Consider the following 11,857-nt stretch of genomic DNA (forward strand, 5'->3'; position numbering starts at 1 on the left):
AATATCAATATTTAATTAATAAATATCTTTAACTTAAAATTTAAGTAAATACATAATTATAATACAAATGTATATATTCATATTATTACAAATGTCATTATCTAATTTGTTTTTCATACCAAAAATCTTATAATTTTAATTATTTATCTAATAAATATCTTTAACTTATTAATAATAAATAATAAATATCTACTTAATAAATAATACTTTTATTAGAATTGTATTATACATTTTATTACACATGTATCATCTCATTATCCTACATTTGTCAACTTATTAATTTATTCACTAATATAATATCAATTAAATAATAATAATCAATAAATATCTTTTACTTATTATTTTAAAAAAATATACAAATATATTACAAGTGTATTTTCTTATATTTTACACATATATTTAATTATAACCATACAATTGGCATGTTTTGGTTTATTTACTTATTTAAGCTATAAATTAATAATACTATAAATTAACATAACATAATATAATATATATATATAATTAAAACAAAAATTTTAGATTTTAATGCATATATCCCGCCTCATTTCATATAAATGGCTTAATCATTTTAGTCCTTTTTATTTTCTATTACTCTATAATTCAATTTTTACCCCTTATTCAATTTAGTCCTTTTTACTAATTACTCTAAATTGAGCTAATTTCACTTAATTAAAACCTAATTAAACACACTACTGGACTTATAATTATTCTTAATAATTATTTACAAACATGTTTCACTAAGACGGAGGCCCGATAATGTACTTTTCCGATGCCTACGGATTTTGGGTCATTACATATGCTGCCTAACTTATCTCTTAAAGACTCTTCTAATGAAGAAAATCAAAAGCAGGTGGAGCATTAGATTAATACAGAGTTGACTCCTCAAGCCAGTACAAAAATTGAGAATAGAGTTGCTTCTTCACTGCAATACTCTATCGCCAAAAACAGAAGTAGAAGAGAAATTAAACCTCCAAAGAAGTATCTAAGGCTAATCTAGTTGCTTATGCTTTAAACGTGGCTGAAGATATAGAGAGGAATCAAGAGCCATCTAATTATTCTGAGACGGTTAGCTGTGAAAACTCAGAAAAGTGGATGTTTGCTATGCAAGAGGAGATGGAATCACTCCACAAAAATAGAACATGGGATCTTGTGAAACTTCCTAAAGGTAAAAAGGCTGTTCGTTGTAAATGGATGTTTAAAAAGAAAGAAGGGACTCCAAGAGTTGAAGAACCTAGATATAAAGCAAGGCTTGTTGCAAAGGGTTCCATTCAAATTCCAGAAGTGGACGTCACAGATGTGTTCTCCCTAGTTGTTAAGAATAGTTCGATTCGAGCTTTGCTTGGTATTGTGGCCATGCATGATTTGGAGTTTGAGCAGTTAGATGTAAAAACTGCATTTTTACATGGAGAACTTGAGGAGGATATTTACATACAACAACTAGAGGATTTTACAGTCTCAGAAAAAGAGGATTATGTTTGCTTGCTGAAAAAGTTCCTTTACGGTTTGAAACAGTCACCAAGACAGAGGTACAAGAGGTTTGATTCCTTTATGACTTCTCATGATTTCAAAAGAAGTGTTTTAACAATTGTGTTTACTTTAAGAAAAACAGTGATGGTTCTTTTGTTTATCTACTTCTATATGTTGATGACATGTTGATAGCAGCAAAAGATAAAGAAGAGATAAGAAAGGTCAAAGCCCAACTAAGTAAAGAATTTGAGATGAAAGATTTAGGACCAGCAAAAAAGTTACTTGGTATGGAGATTCTCGGAGATAGAAAAGCAAGTAAATTGTACCTAAGTCAGAAGGGATACATTGAGAAAGTTCTTTGCAGGTTCAATATGCAGAGTGCTAAACTTGTTAGTACTCATTTAGCAGCCCATTTTAGACTTTCATCAGCTTTTTCTACACAATCAAATGATGAGATTGAGTACATGTCACATGTTCCATACTCTAGTGTAGTGGGATCTCTCATGTATGCTATGGTTTGTTCACATCCAAATTTATCATATGCAGTAAGTGTAGTTAGCAGATACATGGCGAATCCCGATAAAGAACACTAGAAAGTAGTTCAGTGGATTTTAAGATACTTACGAGGTACTACTGATGTTTGCTTACAGTTTGGAAGAACTAGAGATGGAGTCATTGGGTATGTTGATGCTGATTTTGCTGGAGACCTTGATAGAAGAAGATCTCTCACAGGTTATGTCTTTACAATCGGAGGTTGTACAATCAGTTGGAAAGCCACTTTGCAAACTACAGTCGCTTTGTCTACCACTGAAGCTGAGTACATGGCAATTACTGAGGGTTGTAAAAAAGCTATCTGGTTGAAGGGACTCTTTAGTGAACTCAATGAAGAGCTTCAAATCAGTATTGTATTTTGTGACAGTTAGAGTGCAATCTTCCTTACAAAAGATCAAATGTTTCATGAGAGAACAAAACACATTGATGTTCGATATCATTTTTTTCGTGATATTATTGCTCGTGGTGATATTGTTATGAGCAAAATTAGTACTCATGAAAATCCTGCAAATATGATAACTAAGTCACTTCCTATAACCAAGTTTGAGCATTGCTTAGACTTGGTTTGAGCATTGCTTAGACTTGGTTGGTGTCCATTGTTGAAGTTAAACCCTTAAGGGATTTTATGGAGGAGGTTGAGAACTTGTTCGTTAAGAGTTCGCGATGAAGAACTTGTTCATTGAGAATTCGTGTCAAGATGGAGATTGTTAGAATTAAATGACTCGAATCCTTATTTAAATAAAATATAGTGGTAAAATAAAATAAAAGTAAAATCCATATAGAACTAAACTTCTTTTATTTTATTTTATTTTAGAATAAGGTTTTTTAAACCTTATTAAACTTCATCTATTTTATATTGATTAGAATAAGGTGTTTCAGTCTTACTAGAATATAGCTTTACAAGCCTATAAATAGACATAGTCTATTTCTCTTGTAATTATTCGAATTCGACATAGTGAATTTTTTTCTCCTCTGCCCGTGATTTTTTCCCGAAAGGATTTCCACGTAAAAATTTGTGTGTTCTTTATTTTATTTTATTTTATTTTATTTTATTTTATTTTCAAAGCTCTTTTGGCAAAATCGGCGTCGAGATTACTAACAAACCAAATAACAATTATATCATTTGTGTTTAAAGCTAAATAGAATAAGAGTGTCTTTTTCCAGCTAGTTATTAAAAAGCCTTCATATTCTTTGATCTAGAAAGGCACTCCGAAAGGAAATGAGATACATAGGAAAGATGTTCAAATCTTAGGGTAACAAACTACAATGTCACTTCAGCTCCAAATGGATCTACCTTCCTAAACGTTGATAATGCAAATATTCATAAATCAATAAGTACCCTAATAAAGCACAATGGACGATAATGGGATCAAAGACTCATAAATACAACCTTTGGTGAGAAAACTTGACATGACCTTTTAAGTTGTTCCTTTTCATTTTTGGAAGGTGATGACAGAATCATTTGGAAATATGATTCTAATAGGAGTTTCTCCGTTAATTTAACCTATTACTACATAAGTTGGATTTAAAAGAGAATTCTATAAGAAACCTATAAAGTAGTGTCTGGGTTAATTTCTCGTAAACCCCTTTATGGATTGAGTTATGCATCCAAGTCTGAATATCCGACCGAAATTTAAGAGAGTTTAGGTAAAAATATTAGGTCCTAAAAATGGACTTAGATAAAAAAATTAGACATGTTTAAAATACGGATCGAGTTTAAGCTTGAACATTCAAAACTCGAGCCCTGAGCCTATCTTAACCCATTTTTTTTAAGTTTGTGAATATTATATTATTTATAACATATAAAAATTATATTTTTATAATACATAATACTATTATAATGTAAACATTAAGAAACGTTAAAATGACTATGTATAAAATTTTAATAAAAATATTAAATTAAAAATAAAATAATTTTTTATTTAAAAAATAATAATACATGTGAATTTAAATAGGTTTTGATTAACTATTTACAAATATGGACCGACTTGGCAAAACTTTAAGCTCATATTTCGGATTGAACCGTGCTTGGACCAATATAAAATATATTAATTTATACTTAGACATAACTTAAATCCAACCTAATCTGACCCAAGAAAACCTCTAACTCTACAAACTTATTATTATCTTCCCATGAAAATGTGCTACAGGAGCATCGCAATCAGAGGGGGTTGGCAAGGAAATCCTTGATGTGACAACTATATATTCCTTTTGTGATGGCGAAATCGAGTCATAGGAGCATATATTTGTTAACTATGAATACGTTAGAGCCACAATGTTTGGAAGACTATCCTCGTTGAGAATTCAAGCTTTTAGCTTGGATTCCATATGAGATGGGATCTTTCACTGGCAACAAAGATACGAGAGACAAGAAACTTCCTTGTATTTAATCCACTTAAAACACAAGGCTAGATCAGAAGCTTGTATTTTCTATCATTGAAGCAAACAATGAGAAAATGTTAAAACTTTCGGATATAGGAATCAAAGAGAACTGAAGAAGAGAGTTTGAACGTCATTTGGCCTTTGTCTCTTGCAATTATAAACAAGGGAGACGTAAGTTGGTTTAGAAGGGAAATCATTATAAGGACAACAATAATATGATCATGATTTGCAGAAGACTTCTAATCTTTGATTCGTATGCGCAAGCAAAATATTCGATAATTACCATAGAGAAGAAATGAAGAAATTTTGTCCGAGGAACATCAAAGACGAATTAAGTCAATCATTCAATGATATTCATGCAGGGTTTTCTCAAAACAAGCCAGACAGGAAGGAAAAAAGTAAAAAGAGGGGGGAAAACTGCGAACATTCCTTTTGTGTTCCTTTTGGAATTGATTTATGTACCAAAAAGAAAACATCAGCTTAACATAAAAATAATAAAAATAAAAATAAAACTGGCATCTCAAAAGATCATGTTATCTACCCATTTGATGGTTCTTGCAATCTACTACGAGGACAAAACTACCTCGTGAAATTTGATTAAGTGTTAATAAGAATATGGTTTACTCTTGCTTCAGAATACAAAAATCTTTGGGGGGGGGGGATTGGAGGCCTCGTTGATGGCATATCATCTATGACTATGGCTAACGACTATATATAAATATATGAGAACAACAATGGAGAAATAAAATACAATAATTACATTTCTCACTAATATGGTTATGGTGCCTTAAACTTATTTGAAGAAGTAAAAGGGGAATCTAATCTAAAGTGTGAGTCGAAGCTTGACTGTCAGTAACCATTCACAGTTTTCTGGGTTTTTTTCTTCAAATTTGAGATGCTACAGTGTGGACAAACGTACTCCAGCCCATCTGTTTTAGCATAATCCTGCATTTCACAATATGAATGCATATTAGAGATGTGAATTCAGGTGAAAATCCCAAATTGAACTGATCCAAATTTTGTCAAAATCAAAACCAACCCGACGGGTCTAATGAATACAATGGAAGTAGTTCAATAAAAATAATAAGTAATGCAAAGAGATCGTTGCATGGGCCAAATGGAGCAACCAGCAATCAACTCAAAATTTGCAAACAATGATACCATTTTTCACTTTATACAAGTGTCCTTATAGCTTGGCTATCCATATTCATCTCTTGACAAGAAATTTTTGAGAAGGGTAAACATTACCTTAAAGGCTCCAAGACCCTGCCGCCTATCACAGCCGAAGTGAGCCCACTCACCGCAAACTCCACAATTAACCCAATCGCCTGCTGCACTACTGTTACCATACAAAAAATCTCCAGTGTCACTACTGTAAACAATTCCATATATGTATATAGAGAGAGGAAGAAAAGGACCTGTGACACAACAAGCAGCATTCTCCATCTACATCATCATGAGCCAATTCATACTCTAAAAGGTAAGTCTCATAATGTCTTTTCAGAGTGTTGCCCACTCCCTAAGTAATTAGAGGTAAACAAGAACGAATGCAAAAACTCAGTAGAATGAAATGATGTAAAGCATTCATATGTCATTTGAAATACTTCAAGGATCAGAAATTGCAAACTATCTTTAAGCTGTGCCTTAAGGCTAAAAACGAAAACATACAGTCATTCTATTTGTCAATGTGTGATTGCGCATCTTCGAAAAAACTTGTCCCTTCCAATTTATGCCATTCCCAACATTGAAGCCTCCTCTTGACACCACCTGTATGGGAAATCATTTTTAAAACAATTTTTTTTGCCAGGTTTTCATTCATATTTAGCAAAAAGTGTATCCTACCTCTCTATATAAGTTAAAGAGATCGAGACGCTTAGCATTCAGAATGGCATCAGGAAACTCGGCTAATCCACCTTGAGGAACAAGGCGAGTATGTCCCCGGAGAATCAGAAACTGCATTACATCTCTCAAAAATTCCTCCTGCCAGAAAATAATCCAACAGGAGAATAAATATATATATTACAAGAACAAACAAAAAGAGATACTAAATTATGAAAATTTAATAATTATTTTGCATCATAATGCAGCCATATTGGCAAAATCTTAACCCAAACTCTGAGAAGATGACTAACCTCTGTGCAAACCTGTATTGGAGCTCTACCACAACCGTGTTTCTTGAGAGGTAATGGATTCAAAGAGATGATCTGCTGGGCCTGGTAAGAACTTGACAAGGTTTTACGATTTGTAACCGGAGTAGGTTGCTTTACAGGAACTACCGGCAAGAAAACCTTTCCCTGGTCACCATCATATTTCTCCACCTCGAAAAGTCTTGAAAAGGGAAGCATTTTATGACGATGGGTGTGAGGAATTGGCCTCATTGCAGCAACATTTGGTTTCGGTCTTGGATTACCATTTATACCTTCCATGACATTACAGTTTAGAGGTTTAGTGCCTTTGCATGGTTCTGATCTTTTACGACTAGGTGCGGGAGGCACCAACCAGCTCGGAGATCTGGAAATTACAGAACTAGCCCAGAGGGGATCTTTTCCACGGCCCGTGCAAAAGAAAAGTAGGCGTTTGGCATCATCTTTTTCAAACGAAGCAACTGATAAACCTTGAATGCTAGCAATCCCCAGCATAACTAAACTGCGGTAGGATGCATCTGGTGCAAGTTGCCTCAAGACCTGCTAAACCATTTCCAGAAACAGATAATGATTTATCCAAGGAAAAAAAAATATAATGCTAACTCAAACAGAATTACCCTCATGAAGAAGGGCTTCATAGATATTTCTTCCGAGCATAATTCAGTAAAAGTTCCTCCTTCAAATGTTTATCCATACCTCAATGAAGTTTATGGTAAAAAAGGATACAAAGTAACAAAGGAGTTCACATAAACATCCATGACAAAACATGAAACACACATGGATGAAGCATACAGGACATGCATAGAGATATAGAAAAGTTTCAGAGAAAGAATAAATTGGTTAAAGAGAATCACACCTGAGAAGCCCATGTGGGAACCTTCATGGACACCTCAAATACACTTGCTCCACAGGCGATCGAGGCTGATCTACGAGGCTCAGATGATGGCAATTTGCTTTCCTCAGAACTTGACTGTGCATGGACTAGCTTACTCTTCTCAATAAGCTCATTTTTTATATGATTTTCTAAAAGCTGAGGCAAAAAAACAAGAGTTTCATGTGTTAATTTAAGGTAATGACACTAGCAATAAACCTGAAGTACTTGCCTGATCATTAAAACAAGTCTGTGCACTGCCAGATACTAAAAGTGATATGTGAGCTGAACTACAGGTTGAAAAATCACAACGCATGGTCACTACACCACGAGAAAATGTCCCCGCTTGAAGAGGTGGAGGAGGAGCACTGTAAGAATAGATGATGTTAGTATGACAATAATAAGGACACGCAAGAAACTTGGAGGTACCAGTAGGTATAAAATGTGAACTATAAAAGAAGCAATTGGAGCTACAAGCGCTCAACATCTAAACCTAAACAAAGCAAGAGACCCTCCATCACCAAAGGAACTGTAATTTAGCTCAAAGTTATCAATACCTTGCTCTGTTATGGAGCTTGCTCCCACGTATCTGAAACAAATGCCGCAGTGGATGTAAATAATTATATAAAACAGATTCGGGGTATTAGCACAGATTATTCTCTCACACACATAACATGCTATAACTTTATAATTATAAGAAATTAGGTGCTCTTCTCCACATGTTAGTATGAACATAAAACAATATCAGACCCCATTACAGCTAAGCAATTGCACTTGCAACCTTGTACAACTAAATTTGAAGGCATGTACAGCAGTATTGATCTCATTCTCAATCTATTTCTTATGCATCTTGACTATCAAGGTGACACTAATATGTGCACCCTTGCAAATTGGTGTTGGTAAAACGCTGATGCCGTAATGCTGTTCAGAGAGAATGTGGTAAAGCAAGACCAACTAGAATTATCATTTGAAACCATTAGGAAAAGAGGATGAAGATATGTAACTTTTAAGGTAAAAGGGATCAAGAATGGAGTATATTGTGCTGTTATCAGCATTAAAAGCTCACTAGGTGTCATTCTAAGTAACATAACCCAGATGCAGCCATAACTAATGTAATCTCTTAAATGATGATATTCAAACGATGGTAGTACAAGCATATAAGCCAAAACAGGGAAATTATAATACAAGTTCAAGAGGAAAAAAAAAAAGGGGGGGGAGCCACTTGTACAAACTTACTTCTATGCTCAATAGGGCATTAAGTCCATCCTCCAAAGATCTCAAGAGGAATGCATCCTGCAGGGCATACAGTTAATAACAAATAAATACAAACTAGGATGAACAAAGTATATGATTATGGTTCAATAAAGGAAGAACTCTCAAACCTACCAATGAGCAAGGAGATCCACAAATGAGAAACCTCATTGTCACATCATCATCATATAACTTTATGGCAGGAAGATTTTCAGGGGAGCTTTCTTCCTCTTCCATATCTACCTCCAATTGAGGAACATCAATCCTAGGAGGGTCGCCAAGCAGGCACGGTTCTGGCTTAACACTTTGTTTCTGACTATTAAAAGCATTGTCGTTCTGCAAACAGTATAATCTAAAAGACGCATGGGCAAGTTGAAATGCATCCCATGTGTGGCTACATGAGCTGCAATAGACCAAAACTACAAAGCTTTAGTACTCACTTCAAGTAAAGTTACTTCCAGTTTGTAGATTATATTCTTCAATAAGCCAGAAAAAGGAATGCATAATTTGCCTTATCAACCAAATTCACAAAATTAACTAACACGCTACAATCACTATTAAGGACGGTAGGGAAAATAATCATGCTTTATCTATAATGAGCAGAAGTAGGAGATAGTACCTTTGTATCACTGACAACAGTGCTTGACGAAAATGGGAAGCTGTGTAAGGCGAGAATGTATTTTTCCAATATATAACATAAGGGACTCCCTGCCAGAGGAGAAATTACATGTCAACAACTTTAATAAAAATATAAAGCAGCCTACTAATACTAGCTCAATTGGCACCGATGTTGCTGAAGACTCCTAAGGTTAGCGAATGGATTTAGGCACGTAAGGTCCTCCTCAGATGAGTATATAATTAGTTAGAGGTTTGCGGAGTTAAGGGTGGTTTAAGAAATTTATCAAATATATATAACAATTTTCCATTTGTTCACTTTATGATCATGATCAATAACTTTACCTTGGAATGAAGTGCCTCAGCCAATTTGTCACCGTTGGGAGTCTCTAAATAAACCTGCACAAACATTTGAGAATAAATCAACTAAACATAATAAACTTCAAATGAGCACTGAAAGTCTGAAACCAGCAAAACTAGTAAAAGGAAGTATAAAACAAAAGGAAACATGCATGAAACAATCCCATCGTATAATTTCAGGGAGAATGGGATCAAACTATAAACTTTATTAAACAAGTAACAAGAAAATCATGTCTCACTAACAGTGGTGGGCAATGTGGAACCAAAAAGTCCGTATAAAACTTCTGGAGTGGACAAGTGAACATCTCCACAAACCAGATAACCAATTTCTTCACTATCAGGATTCTGCTCTCCTTGTAAGTAAACTACATTTGGCTCAGACGATTCAAGAACACGTCGAACCTCATCGATGCTAGGATTGTTCAGAAGCTGAACCTGCATTTAAATAAGTAAAAGTGCAAGTTTATAAGAAGTTCTGCTAAAATGTCAACAGTTAAAAAAGGTTAAAAACTATTAACATGATTTATATACCTCTAAGCGACCTGAAGAAGCAATCTCTGGAAATGGGTATCTGGACTTATCATTAGAAACTGGCTGCTTCTGTTTATTATCAGAAACTTCACCACCACAAAGAATAGCAAGGAGACTGCAATGGTTCCTTGAAGACCTTTGAGCACTAAACATCATTCAAACATGCCAGACTCAGCAAGACCCAAACTTGCCACTAAGTGCAAGGCACCAATGGCCCCTTTAAGAAGTCCCAAAAACCTAAAACATTACTGTGAAATCAAATCAAAACCCTAAAAAGACAACTGCAAATCTTATTACTCGAAACCTCTGATTTTCCAAACTTCTATCACAGAGCAAAAAGGAACTTCACTTTGTATTTGAGACACTTGAAAATCCCTAAAAACCAAAGGTGGAGAGTTCAAAATCTGAAGAAATCCCACCGATCCAGATGAAATAAACAAGGGAATCGAGAACCCGAATGAACAAAATTACCAAACCAGACGAAGATACCGAGAAAATTTCTCAGGAAGCAAATCCTTCCAAAACAAAAATCGGAAAGTAAAAAAAGAACCCTAAGTTTTAAGAAGAGTCAGACTTCCAAATAATAAAGAAATCTCAAATAAATAAATAAAAACCCGAAATGACACATCTTTATTCCTTCTTTCACTAACAATCCCCCACTAGCACCGCCTTTGACAAAAAAAAATTAAAATCAAAAATAAAAAACCCAAAATCAAAATCAAAATCAAAATCAAAATCAAAATCAAAATTCGATTAAAATCAAAGTTAATTAATTAAAAATCAAAAAAGCCCAGCCAGAGCCTTTTTTTCTCTTTGTTGTCAGTTTGTATTTTTAATAACTACAGTTTCCCAAGTCAAAAAGAGTCAATTTGATGAACCGTTTGATCAGGAAATCCACAAAAAAAGGAAAAAGAAATGCCCATTTCTTAATTGACTTTTTAATAATTTGTTTCTTTCAAGTTACCGTGCTTCAAAAGATATCATAACTAATGCATTGTACTCATTCGCAAACTTTGAGGAGGTGAAAAGTTTCTGTATCTGCTTTTTTGTGTTCTTGAATACTATACTTCAAAGTCCAATACTACCGAAATGAAGGGTATTTCTATTTTCTTTTCTTTCTTTTTTTATTTGGACAAAGATTTAGAATGGTTGGTTTGGTTCTGTTCTCATTGTCCAAGCCTCCAAGTTCATCACTATCATCTCCATGATCATGATCATGACGGTGATCATCATGGGTAAATTTGTGTTGGGAATGAATGATATGAAATCTTGAAATTTTGTACTTATTTTTTTTAATGAGAATTTAAAAGCCCCGAAAACAAAAATTCTTTTCAGGTAAATATGTTCTTCGTTGAGCACTCGAACTGCTCGCTTTGTACGAACTGGGACCCAGTTCCCTGGATTTGACTCCCCCACTTTCTTTTTCGCTATTCCTTTCATTTGGTTTTTTTCTCAATTTCATCTTTTTTATTCTATAAAAACTTAATAACTTATCTTTTTTTACAATTTCATCCTTCAAAATTAAAATGGCAATACTATTAAATTATTGATCTTAACATCAAATGTTAAGTAAAAAATTAGCAAAAACATAACCATACAATAATTTATCACCAACTTTCCGGTCCAATTAAAAAATTATTAAAATTTCAAAAAATTTCAAAATTTTGGTTTAATCGATTTT

The 11,857-nt window shown here is 33.8% G+C and overlaps 1 protein-coding gene across 2 annotated transcripts; it reads right to left on the minus strand.

The window, feature by feature from the left end:
* Nucleotides 1-4,953: 4,953 nt before the first annotated feature.
* On the minus strand, nt 4,954-11,241 carry LOC107961641 (AT-rich interactive domain-containing protein 4). 2 transcript variants are annotated; one of them, XM_016897707.2, is made up of 15 exons: nt 10,177-11,241; nt 9,889-10,080; nt 9,631-9,684; nt 9,290-9,378; nt 8,806-9,073; nt 8,656-8,712; nt 7,977-8,008; nt 7,652-7,787; nt 7,405-7,578; nt 6,537-7,088; nt 6,247-6,384; nt 6,073-6,171; nt 5,823-5,923; nt 5,653-5,743; nt 4,954-5,349 (listed from the first exon to the last, which is right to left on the minus strand). In XM_016897707.2, exons 1-15 carry the CDS (start codon nt 10,330-10,332, stop codon nt 5,254-5,256), a joined length of 2,235 nt encoding a protein of 744 aa, XP_016753196.1. In that variant the 5' UTR covers nt 10,333-11,241; the 3' UTR covers nt 4,954-5,253. The 2 variants fall into 2 exon arrangements, with proteins under 2 accessions (XP_016753196.1, XP_016753195.1); XM_016897706.2 differs by having other exon boundaries at nt 6,537-7,091.
* Nucleotides 11,242-11,857: the final 616 nt, after the last annotated feature.

Source organism: Gossypium hirsutum, chromosome A06 (assembly GCF_007990345.1).
Source record: "Gossypium hirsutum isolate 1008001.06 chromosome A06, Gossypium_hirsutum_v2.1, whole genome shotgun sequence".
Classification (NCBI taxonomy): Eukaryota; Viridiplantae; Streptophyta; class Magnoliopsida; order Malvales; family Malvaceae; genus Gossypium; species Gossypium hirsutum.